The 18,460-nt window shown below is 34.9% G+C and overlaps 1 protein-coding gene across 17 annotated transcripts in view; it reads right to left on the bottom strand.

Moving 5' to 3' along the window:
* The window catches only part of EYA3 (EYA transcriptional coactivator and phosphatase 3), a 100,018-nt gene that overhangs the window by 59,656 nt on the left and 21,902 nt on the right, over positions 1 to 18,460 (bottom strand). For 12 of the 17 annotated variants that reach the window (XM_070610553.1, XM_070610542.1, XM_070610545.1 and 9 more), the window contains 2 exons: positions 11,123 to 11,223; positions 1,028 to 1,071 (listed from right to left, as the gene is read on the bottom strand). In XM_070610553.1, coding sequence (XP_070466654.1) covers positions 1,028 to 1,071; positions 11,123 to 11,155 — 77 coding nt within the window. In that variant the 5' untranslated portion in view covers positions 11,156 to 11,223. Of the gene's footprint in view, positions 1 to 1,027; positions 1,072 to 11,122; positions 11,224 to 16,319; positions 16,412 to 18,460 lie in introns of all 17 variants that reach the window. The other 5 variants (XM_070610549.1, XM_070610544.1, XM_070610547.1 and 2 more) reach the window with 1 other exon arrangement.

The following is an 18,460-nucleotide window of genomic DNA, read 5'->3' as shown; positions in this document are numbered from 1 at the left end:
GCAGGGAGGGAGGGAGGGAAGGAGGGAAGTCAGATGATTTTAGAGACCGGGAAATAAAACACACCAGGAAGAGTGGCTGGACCACCAAGAGAGTTTTAGCACCTGTTTGAGATGTACTCATGAATGGAAACTGAGACCAGTCAGCACAGTTTTGTGTTTTTCTCTCACAAAGTTCAGGTGTTCAGAATAAGCATGAACAGATGGACAGTTGGGTTTAACCAGGGTTGTGGTTTCGCTAGGGAAAGGGGAGGAAGTTAAGAATGTCTGTAAGGACTCATTAAAGTAATAGATCTTATAATTTAAGCAGCATAAGGAAGATATTGAAGTCTTTTTTGAGGGAAGGGTCAAAGGTTGATAATGAAAACACGATAGATCATTTAATTGGAAGTGTACAGTAAGGCATCATAAGGCTAGTGTGGCAGTAGAATAAATGAGCTGGAATGTAGTGTGTTGTAGTAAAAGAGTAGGATTCTGGAAATTAAGACGTTAAAGGTGATGTAGTTACTGGTGCATATGGCTGTGGACAAATGATAGGAAGTAAGAGATATGGAAAACTGAAAACCATGGTGTTATGGAAGCCTGAGAATGAAGTGCAAAAAAGCTGCCTCTAGTCTATATGGGGAGTGGAGCTAATGACTAAGGCATCCCATATCCATTTGATAATTAATGCCAAATCTCTTGGATTTCCCTTATTTCTCCTTATTCTTCCTGTTTTGTATACTGTACATCTGACTGAAGAATATTCACCATCGTGTCTCCTCCATATATCGCAGGATCTGATAGACAACATGAGTTTAGTACATACTGTTAAATAAATAATACATGAATAAGAAAAAAAATCAGGGCTTATGTGTTTCAAGGACAAACTTTTGAAGAGAAATTTTTATCTTAAACCAAATAATTTTAAAACGTAAAGACTGATGCCAAAAACCAACAAGAGGGTAATCAACCCAAATCATGCTCATAATAATCAGCACATGAAAAAAATCATAAATAAATCATTAAAAAGAAATTCAAATTTATATACCTTAAAGTTTGCTCTCCTGACTCTTGCATCTTGGCTTTTTTCACCTGCAAAGTAAACAAACAAACAATGTAGTGATCTGTTTTTTAAATCATCTAGCTACTCAAATGGCAGGGTAATATTAACCAATAAATTACAGGGTAACTGTTTCATTTTGTTTTGCTTAGATTTATTTAATTAATCCTTGTTTTATTTTAGAGTTAGAGATGGAATTCTTTGTTTTTCACATGGAGCTCTTTCTTTTTTTCTTTTTAATGAAAAAAGTGTTTTTCAGATTCAAGGTAAAATGTTTAACAGGATAAAGTATCCAAACTTGGATACCAATTAGTTAGTTTTAAATTTTAACGGACAGATAATTGTATTATCAATCAGTCTGGCAGTATCACTATCATCTACTCATTTATTTAACAGAAATGTCTTCATACTCAAACTATTTACATGCCAAAAATAAAGATCAATTCTTATCAGGTTACTAGTAATTTAAAAAATATTCTTCACACTACTCTGGTTTTTTTCCATGTTTTCATCTTTTCTAAGAAAATTCCTTCTTCTATATGATAAAGGATACTGTAAACCAACTAAGAGGTCAAGGGATCCCAGGATGATACATAAACTATGACAAAAGAATTAAACTGTATTACAAATGTATGACATAACCTCACTGAAAGGGGTGGGAGAAAAATGAGCTGACTTTAATGATGGAAAATGGTGTTTTGACTGAAAACTGCAAGGCTAAAGAAAAGAAAAATGCAAAATCTAGTTTATCTGCCATAATTTCACAAATGAGAAAATATAGGCTCTTGCTATAAAATGCGTTGTCCTTCCCACCTGTAGATGACAGTATTTACATAAGATCAGATAGTAATGTAATTTTCCAATAGTGGGGGTGAATTTCTGCTTAGCTCATGCAAAGATCCTTTTTGTGATCAAAGAGCTGGCTGGCTGAGTAACCAAAACAGCCTATAGTCTCCAAACAGTAATCCATACAAAGAAAACTACGGTGCTGAAGAGTCTAATTTATCATAGTCTTAATTTTATTAGAGCCACAGAGTAACAAATGTAGCTAATGAACTCCAAAAAGAGGTTCTGGAGCAAAATTTAAAAATATACCATAACAGCCTTTCAAGTAAGAACTACGCATTTTCCACTTTTTATTTATTACAGTGCCAACCCCGTACAAACATAAGTACCCATAAATAGAAATGGAGAAAATGTACCTAAAGTTATGTCCACCAAACTAAAAAATCTGGGGGAGGGAAATGTGTTATCAGCTAATTTTTCACCTTTCATGGCCCACTGTTTACCTTGATTGGGGCAATTATGTCCCCCTGTAAATCAAGGATAGGAAGCATGTGCTACCTTGGCACTAAGAGGCAGGTAACCTAACTCAAAGGATACAAACAGATTTCACTGGATTATAATAGAAAGGGTTTGAACAATACAATCCAGAAACTGACAGAATGCAAAATAGTGTAGGTGCTTTGGAACACAGTCTAGCAGTTCCTCAAAAGCTTAAACATAGAGTTACCACATAATGCAGCAATTCTACTGCCAGCCATATAACCAAGAGAAATGAAAACAGATGTCCACACAAAAACTCGTACAGGAATGCTCGTAACAGTATTATTAAAAATAGCCCAAAAATGGAAACAACTCCAGTGTCCACGAACAGATGAACGGATAAATAAAATAATGATAACTAAATAAAATGATGAATGTTAAATAAAATAAATCCATACAATGAAATATTATTCAGCAATAAAAGGTAATGAAGTACTGATACATGCTACAACACGGATGAATCTTGAAAAGATTATACTACGTGAAAAAAACCAGACACAAGGCACCACATATTGTACGATTCTATTTACATGAAATGTCCACAAACAGGTAAATCTTCAGACAGAAGACAGATTAGTAGTTGCCTAGGGTTGGGGGATGGGAGAATCGGCGGGTGACTGCTAATGGGTATGAAGTTTCTTTCTGGAGTGATGAAAATGTTCTAAAATTGTTTGATTCTGGTGATGGTTCAAAACTGTGAATATACTAAAAACCATTGAATTGTATATTTTAAAATGGATATGTGAATTATACCTCTGTTACATAAAAAATGACGTAATCTTACAGATACATTAAGACTAAAGATAATACAAACAGGAAGAACCACTGGCAAATTTATGAATCAGGGTTCTATTTGTGCCTCTGCTAAAAAATATAATGATACTTTAAATACTAAACAGAGCAAAGCAATACAAATAACTCAATACATGAATCAGAATATCCTGGTTCGAGGCTCAGTTCTGAGAGTTAATTCACTGTTAAGTGTTTACTTCTTTGCATCTGTTTCCTCATCTGTAAAAGAAAGATGTAACTACCTACTTGACAGGTAATTGAAGACGAAATTTAAAGACAGAGACCTGCTTATGAAAGACAAAGTGCTATAGAATTGTTAAATTTTAGTGTTACCACCACTGACGGTAACCATGAAGTTGAATCCCTAAAATTTCAAGACAGGGTTAAAAAATACTACTTTCTAGATAAGAAAATTATATTGTGCATCTCAAAAGTCATTCCAGAATTACTCTGAGATGACTTACAAATATAGTTTTGTTAGTGCCATCAAGTCGAGTCTAACTCCTACTGATCCTGTGTCCGGCAGAGTAGAACCCTGCCCAATCATTCTGCGCCATCCGCTCACCTTCCAGTGTTATATAAAACAATGTTCCACTGCTATTCAGAGGGTTTTCAAGGCCAATTTTTTCAGTAGTGGATGGCCAGGTCCTTCTTCCGAGTCTATCTTAGTCTGGAAGCTCCACTGAAACCTGTCTACCATGGGTGACCCTGCTGGTATGTGAAATACCGGTGGCATAGCTTTCAGCATCACAGCAACATGCAGCCACCACAGCGTGACAAAAGACAGGCAGGTGGTGTAGCTCCCTGACTGGGAAATGAACCTAGGATATGGCAGTGAGAGCACCAGATCTTAACCACTAGACCACCAGGGCTGGCTATACAATTATAGTGGCTTCTAAGTTTTAACAAGAGGCTAACTCATACTAGTGCTAGATAAACTGCAATCTTGGGAATAATAAATCTAACAGAAGTCTGCATGGAGACTATGAAAAGGAAGAACATTTGTGTTAGAATTTATCCATCACTCTCCAACAAAGAGAAACATATCATTCTGTTTACTAGAAAGTCTATATCCTAGAGCAGGAAAGGGCTTGATCATAACCTAGATGAAATTTCACACAGAAAACTATTTAATACCATTTTCTTTGATCATGCTTACTAACGACCATCTAATTATTAATTTGACTTCCAGAACTTGACTTAAGGAAATTAGCACATAGAAAGTGAGAGTAAGCATTCCAAATTACTAGAAAGGTAAACACCTGTGGCAAAGACAACTGCCCCCTCCACCATGGCATATTGGGTGTGACTTAAGATGGTAGGCAAAATATGACTTTCAAGTTCACAGGCTACCACTCCAAAAGAAGTTATATTCAGACCTAGTAGAAATTACTGGGCAGATCCTGGATCTGATCCGGAAGCAGTAAACAGTGGAATTTGGGGCTGCTTCTCTTAAGAGGAGTGTGTGGGGAAAGGAGGTATAGACTGTTCTTTATGTGTGAAAAATGAAACAGGCGAGCCAAAGGGAAGATTAGGGTGGATTCACTGACAAATCTTCAATAGTCTTTTTCCTCTTAGTGGGCACATGGGATGCCACAGACTGAATGTCTGTATTCCCCCAAATTCATTATTTTGAAACCTAATTCCCAATGTGATGGTATCTGGAGGTGGGGCTTTTGGGAATGATTAAGTCATTAGGGTGGAGCCCTCATGAATGGGATCAGTGCCCTTCTAAAAGAGATCTATCTTGCCCTTTACTTGAGGACACAGCAAAAAGATGGCAGTCTATGAACCAGGAAGCAGGTCCTTACCAGATATCAAATCTGTCAGGACCTTGATCTTGGACTTCCCAGCCTCCAGAACTGTGAGAAATAAATTTCTGTTGTTTATAAGCCACCCAGTCTATAGTATTTTGTTTTAGCACCCCAAACGGACTAAGATACAGAATGATTGCATTTTCCAGCCCCCCTTGCTGTCAGGTTGGAGCCATGTAAGCCACTTGTACAACCAGGCCTTAAAAACATTCTATATGATCCTTCAAGCTTCTCTTTCCCTTCTTTGGCAACCATGAAGGCCACAAGTTGAAGATAATGGCATCACAAGATGAAAGCAGGCTTCATGGAGGATAGGCCTAGGAAAAGCATCAATCCACATGAGACTAACGTGAGAGAAAAATACAATTTTTTTGTGTTAAACTACCGAGACACTGATTATTTGTTACAGAAGCTAGTAGCACTGCCCCCACTAATAACCACCCTACGGCAGATTCTCCACCGTACACCTATAACGAGAATTAGAGGTGTCTCACCTACAATGAGAATTCCAGTTCATACTCTTGCTATCATTCATTCAACTGAGTGTTCCCTATTAAGCCCTTCTGATAGGAAACATAACGACAAAATATAGTTCTTGACCTCAAGGCACTCGCAGTCTAGTTGAAAAGAAAGATAAGTAAACAGATAATTACTAAAACAGTGAAATAAAGATTCTGATAGACGTATAAGATGATATGGGACACAAAGAAGGGGCACCAAACCCAGTCTTTTTATTGGGAGGAAGTAGCTAAGGAATGTAGGGACATAGTAGCTTAGTAAGTGAGGAAAAACTTTCCAGAGGAAGTATTGTGTAAGACACTCGTTCTCAAGGTTTTTTTCTGACTCTGCATGTTGACAATATATTCTCACCAGTTAACACCTCTAATAACATTCTATGATTTTAATTCAATTGAGAATTATCAGTCTAAGTTGAAACTTCATGGATAAACTGGATTTAACCAGCAAAGAGAGAGCACTTGTGTTGGGGGGGGGGGGGTGGGCACAGTAATCCACACATGGGGAACAGCATGTATAAAAAGGTTCACAGATGAGGGAGAACATGCAACTCAGCCTACTGAAAATTCACTATGATTGGGAGTAATGAGTTTGAGAGGAAGGGTGGTAAAATCAGGCTGTAGCAGTAAACAGCCTAATCATGAAGGTCCTTATAAGCCAGATTAAGAAGTTCAAGATCTTGAGGGTAATGAGGGGGCCTTAGAGTATTAGCAAGATAACATGATCCACTCTAAATTTTTGAAAGATCACTCTGATAAAGTGTAGATGGAAAATGAACAGGAGGGGGACCGAACTAAATGTAAGTAAACCTGAGGAGGCTGTCGCATTAACCCAGGTGAGAGAAGGTGGCCTAAAAATACTTGATAATTCTCAGAGTAAACTAAAGCAAGTGAAAACCACAGCTACAGCTGCACTGCGCCAATCAGCCTCTAAGGTTCACCTGATTATTGTAAATAATTTTTTAGTTCTCTGCTAATTTCAGGAATCAGAAAAATAAAAAGTTACTAAATCTGGGTCTATGAAATAAACATGTAATGCAAAAACAAATCTATATTCATATATATCTCCACTTACTGAAAATCTGATAACTTAAATGAAAAAAGAATATTTCATCTACTTAATCTCTTTCTAGCCCTTATTCACACAAGACACAAAACTAGCATTTAGTCATGACAAAACTCTGCAAGGACAGAAAATAAAAGATGAGGTACCCAGACCCTTTCTTGGAGGGAGGGCAAAACCTTCTAGCGAGTAATACTAACAGGCCCATGCTCAGTCTGCTTAGGGGAAAAAAACATCACAGAGTTGTAAATAACTTTACGTTACCAAAAGCAACCTTCCAAAAATGCAAGAATCCTGACCAAAGACAGCGAGATCCTCTCTTTGATGATTGCAGAGTCTAATTTGAAGAGCAGAGAATAAAGAGCAGCACTAAATCAAGAATAATGCCATCACACTGCAGTTTACATACTGTGAGTCCCTGAGGAAGTAAGGTTAAGTCAATACATGCTACCGTTTTATGCCTTGATTTAAAATATCAGTTATTCTTGCCAGCTGTCACATAGATATTTGATCCTTTTATATCCTAAATCTTTAAGCTATCAATATAAATGTTGAGTGTCCTTAGAGACAATATATAATAGCTCCTGGTGATCGCCATGTCTTTTTCTAAGTGTCCAGAAAAGTCTGTTCAATAATCTGTTTTAGAATGCTGTCGTTAATCAGCATTGAACTAGTACTACTCTATTGAACTAGTACTCAGCATTGAACTAGTGCTACTCCAGCACCTAATTCCTCACTGCCTCCACCTTTGAATAAAAAAACCAAACAGTGCAAGATTTGTTTATAGCATTGTTTCAAGCACTTCACTCTGTGATTTTTCAGAGGATCAGCACTGGTTTGGCAGTCATGTTTGTAAACTTTAGGTCTATGGGATAGAACTTCTATGAGTCTGGAGAATTAGAACTCATTTGAAATAACTTAGGCACTTGCTTATAAACATAGGAATAAAATATTTTTTAAAAAATTCAGATACGCTATCCTTTACAATCTGAAGATTACTCCCCTTGATAGAGAAGACAAAAAGAAATTAGAGATTGAGTCAAGATGTTCTCTCTTTGCCTGCTGTTCCATCCCTTTCTTCTCCTTACCCTCAAGCCCAAAACACAATTTTTAAGATCCTTTTTACTTTTCTCAAGAATGTTTCCCAAGCTTCATCCCTTTCCTATGTTTTAGCCTAGAGTACACCACGCTTACAACACTATGGTTATAAGGTTTTACCTCCTGTTCTGTCTACAGTATTACTAACTTCTTTGTAAAATTTAAATACAAAAGGCACATATGCTCATAGTTTTAAAAATCCAAACCATACAGATAAGTATAAAATAAAATACAGAAGATTTAATTCTGCCCTACCACCTCCATGAAATAATCAGTATTAAGTTTGGTGTATTTCTTCTAAAAATTTTTCCTATGCCTAAATGTCACTTAAAACTTGAGTTCAGAGTGCATCCCTGATAGCCATAAAGGAGTTTTTTCTTTTTTTGAGGAAGATTAGCTCTGAGGTAACATCTGCTGCCAATCCTCCTCTTTTTGCTGAGGAAGATTGGCCCTGAGTTAACATCTGTGCCCATCTTTCTCTATTTTATATGTGGGACGCCTGCCGTAGCATGGCTCGATAAGCGGTGCGTAGATCTGCGCCTGGGATCTGAACCGGTGAACCCCGGGACACCAAAGTGGAGTGCACGAACTTAACTGCTATGCTACCAGGCCGACTCCCATAAAGGAGTTTAAGTACTTCCAGTTCGCCAGGAATAGTCTTGGTTTATACCTTTTATTCCCAAACCCAGTCTGGTTAGTGCTCCCTTTCACTCTTGAAAAGAGTTCCAGTTTGGACAATAATATGAGCTGATTCAGAGTAATTTAAAAAGATGAAGACTAGGGGAAAAAGAGTGAGTGATTTCAAGGTAAGTGGTGACCATAAGAATCTTTTATTTCTCCCCCAAAAGATTGGCACCTGAACTAACATCTATTGCCAATCTTTTTCTTTTTCCTTCTTCTTCTCCTCAAAGACCCCCCAGTACATAGTTCTTGTTGTAGGTCCTTCTGGTTGTGCTATGTGGGACGCCATCTCAACACGGCCTGATGAGCGATGCCATGTCCGCGCCCAGGATCTGAAGTGGCGAAACCCTGGGTCGCCAAAGTGGAGCGTGTGAACTTTACCACTCGGCCAGGGGGCCGGCCCTGAGAGAACCATTTCTGATTGCAGAGGATTGAGGATTAAGTGGCAATAAGGGAAAGTGAAAGATAGAACCTGAGGCTAGGATTTATGTTGCACTGTAAACAATAACCTGAACTAATTTTAAGACAGAGCAAGTAAGTAGTAGAGAAACAAGAGAGGAATCATTCAATAAGGAAGAGACAAGAAGATTAACATAATACCAGTAATAATGCCCATGACTAACACTTCTCTCTACATTCACTTAACAGTAGGGTTAAAAATCTTTACTTATTATCATCAACTTGAGATAGGATCACTCTTTCCACTCTAATATTTGATCTCTACTACAGTCTGTGAAAACTTGTTTTTCTCCTCAAAGTCTGATGTTTACTCTTCCTATTCTAATTACTTTTAACAGTTAATAAGTATTCTGTATTTTCTTAGGTTCTGTAATTGTCTATTTGGCATCTATTAATCACAGGGCCAAACTAAGAGCTAAAATTGTTTACATCGACCCCACAATCCAGTGCCCATTCTCTGCACCACCTCCTTTATCTAATTCTCACACACCAAGTCAGTATTTCTCCTGCTCTAAATCAACCCAGGGCCACATCCCAGACACCTAATAAGAGCTCCTATACCCCAAAACCCCCTGAAATCATTCAAACTAGCCAAACCTAAATTGTTTACCCTGGCTTGCCTTGCTTCATCTCGCCTTGCCTGCGGAAACCCCAATAAAGGCCATGGCCAGTACATTCCCCTAGCTCCTTACTGCCTCCTGACCAAAATTGGTGCTTCCCCTGTGGCCCTAGGTGGCATGCCGTGCCTCTCATTTCTAAGGCAACTGTAAGTAACATTAAACTTAACATAAATTCAATGGCACTGACCACTCTGTATTGCTACTCAGTCACCTTTAAAAATTAAGACCCAGACACAAATCAACAAGGAAATGATGTCCCATGATAATCACCACTTATAGTCAGCAGAAAATTTGTTTTTAAAGTGCTTTAATTTCTCACCTTCCTCTGAAGTAACAATCAAGTTTTACACGTCACATTACAGAAATTGAATAAAACGGCAAGGAAATGAAGCAGAGCAGAAAAGATGACTCGCCAGCAGGTCAGCCTCACAATTCTTATTACCTTAAGTAGGAAAGGAGTAACTAACAATACCCATTTCAACAGTATGTTGGCACTTACATAAGTCTTTTGAAACTATGACTAGACCTCTGTCTTACATTAGAAACTCAATGACATAGTTTTCCTTGGTACATTTAGTGTCTCTAATTCAACTATTTGTTCTTATAGTGTATAGCCCAGATACGCTGCTAAGGATGATTTTTAACCCTACCACTTCCCTGATTATTAAAGTCCCACCAGGGATCAGGGATGATACTTCAGTGTTTCAAAAGGTTGTTTTAACAGTTGCTTACATCTTCCTAGTTTTAAACTTAGTAAGAGGACTAAAAGAATAATGGCAAAATAATCATCAGTATGCATTTCTCAACATAAAGAAAAATATTAAAAATATATTAAAGGACTTAATTATTTAAATAGAAGCTAGTGTCCATCCTTCTGTGATATAAGAATACATCTAGAACATGAAAAACATACCCTATTACCTGCTTTCAAAATTCACACTTTCTAGGTTGGGTTTTCATAAAGAAAAATAAACATGTACCACTCTATATTCTCTCTTAAAATAAATGCAAGAGGCTCACTCAGGATAGCAAACTGAATCAGTATTTATCTAACTTCAGATAAAGAAACTCAAGACAAAAGGAAAAGACCCTTTAACAGAAAAGTATCTTAAAAGAACGATTATTATTGCTTTTCTTTTTTAAATGCCAAGGATCAAAAAACACTTACACAAAAAACCAAAAGGTAGCCATGGCAAGGCAATAAATCCGTATCACTTGGGGACATTGAAATGATTTTATTTATTTACATTAAATATTTAAAAGAAATTAAAAATTCAACTAGGATCTTACCTGTTTTTAAGAATTAGCTAGTGGTCAAATTATACTTTCTTCAACTACTACTACTTTTTAAAAAATTAAGTCAGGGAAATTTAGGTAAAGATAAATTTAAATTTTTTGGCAGAAATGATGTACACTGTTTGGTAAAGAGATATCCTCTTTTATTTTCTAAAAACTGTAAGAATAGCCAGTGATTTTTTTAAATGACATTTCCAAATACAATACTTAATTTGTAATGCTGAATTTCCTAAGCATGAAGTTAGCAAAATATGAATTTAAGAACATATAACATTGTTTTCTTAAAAGGAAAGTATTAAGGAGTCTTTTCCTTATTTTTCTTTCTAATCTGAAATCTGTAGTATAACTGAATAATATTTAAAATCTCTTAAGATTAGCTTTTCTACAATCAACTTTAAATTGTTAAAGGAAATACTCACTGGTTGCTCTGGTAAATCCTGCTCTTCTTCCATGAGGACCAATATTTCTGTATTATGCTTATGTGACTGGATTTCAAGCGTCTCTCAGCAGTCTTCACAGTCTGTTTAAAAAAGAGGGAGGATTTAAAGCTTTATGTACTCTTAAAGCATTATCATTGAGGCCATCAGAGAATAAGTTTTTAATCTTTTGCTACCTCAAGCTTTCCACGTGAGTCCCAATCTCAAAATCTCAAACTTGCACGTGGCTTTTCAAAATTGACATGCTACACCAATTCAAGACCAGGTATACACGATGACTTTTATAATATCTTGCAAAAGCCAACACATGAAACCACTTCTGCTGTACTTAAAACATGGTTACTATAGTGCCTAATGCATTAAACATTTTATAATAACAGCCATGTGCAGATAACTAAAACAATTATTTTTAAGGATTAGAGTTGCATTCAAAAAATGATAATAACTAGCCTAGCAAGTCAGTAAGTTATGATAACATCTAACCTGCTTTAATGTGGAACGTTTACATAACTGTTAACACAGACACACAGAATCACTTTAAATAGGACAAACTGGAAAATCAATTAAATACTTTCATGATCAACAATCTGTATATATATGTAATCAACTTAAAGGAAAACAATTCTTCTAGACCTATTTTAATAATGCAAATAAATAAGTAAAGTAAAACCCTGAATTTCAGAATTAAGGAAAAAATAATCATATAAAGCTAGGAGCCAATTTTATTCTGAAATAACGAGCTCCACTAAATATACTGCCTAGTCAACTATTTAAGCAAAATCCTTACCTTCTCAGACCCTGCTCTTCCTGTCCTGACCCTCAAACTAAAGAGGAAAAAAGAAAAATAGGACTCTAAGCCCCACATTTACTGGTAAAAACATCTTACTGTGCCCTGCAGGCAAGAGAGACACATTAGAAAACTAAATACATTATAAAATGAAAAATTCTATTTGTATTTAACAAAAATGAATCTAGTATGTCTCCGGAACAGATGTGATGGCTTATGCTTTTAACTAAGGTCACACTTGTTTGCACTTCTTCTACCAACCACGGTAACCAACTCAACATATAAAGCTAAAGCAAGTATAAATCTTATTAAAGAGGTAATGAAAATAGACAACATGAAAAGGGAAATGAAAAACTTCAGTTGTGCCAATACACCACCACTCCACTTCTATTGCTTCTACTACTCTATCTTGGTGTAATACAACCAACTTTATTTTAGAGCCACACTCCAGAATGAGAAAAGGAGAGAGAACACGTGTAAGGGATACAATTAGATGCAAAACTGTCCAACTCTGACACAGCTTTACTCCCTGCCCTGATCTAGAATGTCAAAAGAAAAAAAGGTTTAAAGGTCAGAAGCACTTGATGCTCAATGCACTCACGTGCAGCTCATACACAGAGGCTCAAAAGCTAAGTTCTCATACTACATGACGTCGATAACTAGTGCTGCAGAATTACAAAGCGCAATAACTAAAGCTCACAGGAGCTATCTTCCCTGCACTTGTTTTGTTCTACTCAGAAGAGCATAATCAATGTGACGTGAAACTGACTCATTATTGTGAAAGACGAAACATTTTTATGTTTTACCAGCTTATATCTATTTTAGTTTTAAATTGAAATGTCTTTTCTTTCCTTTATGGGATTTTAATACTGTCTAAATGTACATGATGTGCATATGTGATTTCATCCTAAAAGAAAGAGCAAAGTAGGGCCAAATCACTGGAGAAATGTAATGCGTTTAATACCTCATCTGTTAAATTTTTGTGTGACCTGCTCTGACCTAAACAAAAAATGATAACACTCCATGTTTTACTTAATGAAAGGCCATAACTGTAACAACTGCAATCATTAATTAGCAGATTCTCGGCAAGGGAGAGGGAGGGAAATTCCTTCTCATGGGGGAAGGGTTATAAATCTATCTCTGAGCAAGAGGAAGGTTAAGGAAAATTGTAAATAAGGAAAAAAAGGGTACTCAATAATGTGCTTTAATTTTGTTTTAAATACAATAACTAATTTGTTGTAAAAATGTGAACAACATTAAAGGAGAACATAGATTTTTTAAACGTTAAGAAGTACTACTCTTAATAGTGGGCAAATAAATCCTCAAGCCCTACAAAACTAAATGTTAAAGTCTTGAATTTTGTTTTTTAGAAATATGGTAATATTACAGTGATTTTATAATGGAAAGGGACAAATTTTCTATTTTTCTTGAAATAAATTCTAGAGAAAGTTGCAAGAAAACCTTTAAGGAAAAAATTGGAAGACATTCCTTTCTACCTCTCCTATTTCTTCTTCTTCAAAAATAAGCATCCTTTGTTGTTTCTGTCTTAAAAATTATCTTTATTTCCTCAGCTTTTCAATTTAGAGCAATAAAAGGGGCACAGATGATCTCTCTATTTAGAAAAATAATTTTAAAATCAAGTAACTGGTCAATGACCACCAATAATTTTGATCATTTTAAAACAAATAAAACAATCTACAAGGAATTTATTACAGAATCTTCCAGGACTCTATTGGCAATATGTGGTATGTCTGAAGTTTGCAAACATACATTTTGTTACATTTGTGTATAAAATATATTAATAATGACTATAAATTATGTAATTCCATCACAACACGCATCTAAGATACTACTTTACATCAGTACAGTATTCTTCCTTCCTTCCAATAATCTGTAATCTGAAAGAACTGAAATATAAAAACATACTAAATATAAGGATGCAAGTATTTATCACATTCCTAGCATTTATCAATGTGCTAAATCTTTTAATATTAAGATCTAACACCACTTTCTACAAGTGGCACAAGCTTACACACGTCACATTTACTAGCAAACAGATAAGGTGTTATATAGTACACACAGTGCTTCAATACTTGACAATAAAAAAAGTACAGAATTACCATACAAATCTTAGTATTCTCATTTCCATGTATTAGGTTCTAGAGTTTGTGATTTTTTTAACCATTAATGTAACTTGACATTATTCCACATTCAATGAGATTCATTTTTTAAAATATCCAATAATATAATGGCTTAACATAGACGTGGGAAGTGAATTCTTTATGTAATTTAAATGAATATAATTACAACTTAGTCAAACAGCCGATGAAATTACAAAACACACTCTGAGTTAATCTTTTAAGTACCTTTAAGGCATTCGGATAGTAATGTCTTTTCACAATTTCCTAGTTTTAATTCTTACTATTGGTTTCTAAATACAGTTGTTTTATCATCCTTTTTGGAAAGAGTGTGTCAGTATCTATAAGCCCTAGTGGACAGAAATCTGGGAAAACATACAATTGAGAACAGAAATAGTATTTCCTAAGATTCCACATTTCCCTATTTGCAAATTCTGATAATAAAAAAATAGGAACTTTGGTTTGGTTCAAAAAGGTTACACAAGGGCCAGCCCAGGTGGCCTAATGGTTAAGTTCTGCATGGTCCACCTGGGCAGCCCAGGTTCGGTTCCTGGGCATGGAACTACACTACTCATCTGTCAGTGGCCATGCTGTCGCAGTGGCTCAAGTACAAAAAAAGCAAGATTGGCAATAGATGTTAGCTCAGGTGAATCTTCCTCAGAAAAAAAGAAAGAAAGAAAGAAAAAGTCACACGACTTTAAATATTGTGATTTCACCTGCTCATAAATAAAGCAAGATCCTTTTGTAATATGGCAGCCATAATTTTTATTTTTAATCCTTCGAAGTTAGAAGGGAAATAATTAGTAACAAATATTTTATTTCAAAATTCTAATTAGATTTCTACCTCATAATTTCTGTTTTTCTGTTTTGTACCAAATTCAACATACTATATACCCTGTAATTGCAAATGGCTACAAGCAAGAATTTAGGTTACTTTAATGTGTTATTATAGCTCTTAAGTATAGGAAGGGAAATAAAAATATATTTAAACATATTTTAACATATGCTAAATAACATACGATTTATAACATACAATTATAATATATAACTACTATAATTATAAAATAATTTAATATTTTAATGTATAAATATACATTAAAATATGTTTTGCATATGTGCACATATAAAAGATATATATTTTTTAATGCAGAGAATAAAGGTCAAATTGTTTTCAATGAAGACAAAGTACATATCACTCTTAATTTACAACATCAAGAGAAGTGTCTAGATAGAGCGACAGTCTGATTAGAGGTCCTGGAAGGGGAACTTGCACGTGGCTAAGTGTGCACAGAGATATTCAGAGGTTAACTGAATGTCTTTGATACAGTTCTAAGTAGAAAACAGCTCAAAAATTTGATCAACGACTACACTGTATTTTAAGAAATCTATTTACTACCCCTTCCAAAGCCTTTTATATATATATATGTTTTAGAGCACACCAAAGAAAAGGCTACAGAAGCTTTCCTGGGAAAATTCTTCCCAAAATTAAATATATCTCCGCAAAAACAGTTATAAACAAAAGTAGTCTGAAGAAGTATCAAAACAGTGGTGGATCATCACTTAAGATTTTTATTAATATGTGTATTACTTCAGGATTTAAAAGAAGTAGGTAATCAGCAAATGTTTACCATATCCTCAAATATAATTATGCATATACCTTGAAACGAAAACAAAAAGCAAAATACCCTCTTCTAACGGCTTTAAGATGATTGCTTTAAATACTGTCACTCGACAATAACTGATCTATTCTAAAGAGGATCTATCAATGAACTCGGAAACAACTGTCCTAACACCCAAAGTACCAAACATAAAGCCTAAAGATATCTCTTTAAAATACATTCTAATTTATAAACTATAAAGCCTTATAAGGCAAAATCAGAAAAGATGCCAGGAAAAATGGTTCCAAAACATAAGAAAACATTTCCGTGGTCTCTTGCAGAACAGTGCTTTTTGGCAGTAAGGCGTTGGTGGGGATGATACTGAGTAGTAATTTAGGCTTCATAATCCATAGAATATATACAGTAGGTTTGAAATAAGAAGTAAACAAAGGTTTATTCCAATATCTACAAGTTTCTTACTGAAAATTAGGCAAAAATAACCAAGAATATCTTGGAGAAAAGGAGAATAATACAGGCAGTTCAGGAAGATCCGCCCTACACCAGTCTTTAAAACCAGTTATAGTGGGAAGGGCAAGAGGACAATCACTTACAGAGCACATATAATACACCAAGGATTTTTACATTTGTTGTCTTACCTAATTTTATCTCCACACTATCCTAAGACACAGATGGTACATCCTCATACTATGGACAAGGCAACTGGGATTCAGAGATTTAAATAATTTGCCTGAGAAGAACAGCAATAACATTTTAGGTTAAAGTATAAATATATCAAATAAAGAGACTAGAGGATAGTAGTGATGGCTGCACAACACTGTCAATGGAATTCATGCCACTGAATGGTATACTTAAAAACAGCTAAAACAGTTAATTCTGTTATGCATATTTACCACAATAAAAAAATATAGAAAGACCCATGAGACTAGAAATACCAAAACAATGATCGAATCTAAAAAGTGGCTTATTAGTGAAGAAAAATCAACATTTAAAAAATATTGTCAGAAAAATTGAATATCAATGTGGAGAAAAACATATCTACATCATACATTATGATTTATTCTCAATATATGAGGAACTAAGCATTTAAGAAATTTTGGAGAAAACAGACTAGCATATGTATCTCATCTGTGGAAAAGAGATAAAATATTGAGCAACAGAAGAAAGCGTTAAGCAACAAATCGACAGATTGGGTCATATAAAATACACTTTCATGCAATGAGAAATAAATCTAAGATTAAAAGGATATGACAAATGGAAGCAATATCTGCAGTAATTGTGACAGATAAAGCTTAACGTCTACAATATAAACTCAACCAATTCAGCATTTACTGATCATCTGTTATGTGGCAAACAATGACTGACATATACATCCATCAAAGGATACAAATAGATCATTTAAGTAACCACCACGATCAAATCAGCACTTGGGAAAAGATTCTCACTACTAACTGAATAATTTTAATATTTATAAGATACCACTTCATATCTATTTAACTACCAAAAATAAATCTAAACAACAAAACCTAAAGTAATCTGGGCTACAAGATGATAAGAATATTCAGGCACAGCTGTAAAATCGTATATACCTTTAGACTATTCTCTGAAGAGAGGTCATAAAATTGTCCATGGCCTGAACAATTTTTCTTAGCTTTTTTCCCCCTTAAATTAAAGAGGGGTAAAAAGATAACTCTATTTTAAAAAAGAGAGTAAGTTTCTTGTTCACAGAAATGAAAAAATAGAAATAATCAACATGTGGAGAATAGTTTACCTGTGCTGTAATTCTACCATTGAACATTCTATACTAAAATGGAAACTGTAACCAAACTATTTCAATATAAGCTCACTTAAAGGTGAAAAAACTTAAGACTTTACATTAATTATAGCATAATAATAATAGCTTAAATATAATTTAAGAATCAAAAGCAGATACAAAGGGATACAATGTTGGATGTTTTAAGGTTTGCATAGTAAAATGTTTAAGTAGATTATTTTAAAAACCCTTCTACAAAAAGGTTCCTCAAGACATTAAGCTAAAATTGAGCATAAATTCTACATTGTTGCCCCACCCTTCTTCCTCAGAAAAAAATTTCAACTTTGAAGGAAAAGCAATTTAAATTGCAGTGATCCTCCCTCACCCCCAAATCTTAAAGAAGTTCATGGCAACACTACAGGCAGGAAAAATTCATTTAATTTTCTTGCTGTGTTATTTCTTTCATAAGAAGTTAGACCCTGCAAACAAACCCAGGGTTGCTACATTTTATGGTTCTGAGCAAAAGCACCAAACTTCCAACAGTGAAAGAATTTGACATCAGAAGACATGTCACATTTAGCTTTACCATTTTGGACAGAAATTACTCACTCTAGGAATGCAAGAAAACACATAAGATGCTACAAGGAATAAAGAATATTAGATTATTAGCGGTAATCCTTATTTTAGGGTTAAATAAACCAAAACCAAAGAGGTGAAGGCAGTGCCTCATGAAGTCTTCAAGCAGCAGAACCAGTAGTGGAACCTAAGACTCTCAACTCCCTCATCTGAAGCTTTTTTTCCCTTCACATAGAATTGAGCAAATGACTCTCCCTTTTAAAATTACATTCCTAATGTTACCTTAGGCTATTTATTCCTTTTTCTTCATTAAATCTCTATTCTGTTACTTTACTTTGACCTCATGGTATAGTAGCATACTCTTAAAGTTTTAAGGTGTTTTCAATTTATAAACTCAAAATTTCTTTTTCAATGTGTTTACTGGCACTTTAAGGACCTCCTAAAAATCCT

This window comes from Equus przewalskii, chromosome 2 (genome assembly GCF_037783145.1).
Source record: "Equus przewalskii isolate Varuska chromosome 2, EquPr2, whole genome shotgun sequence".
Classification (NCBI taxonomy): domain Eukaryota; kingdom Metazoa; phylum Chordata; class Mammalia; order Perissodactyla; family Equidae; genus Equus; species Equus przewalskii.
Note: the sequence above shows the minus strand (reverse complement) of the source record. Positions and strands in the feature narration are given on the sequence as shown.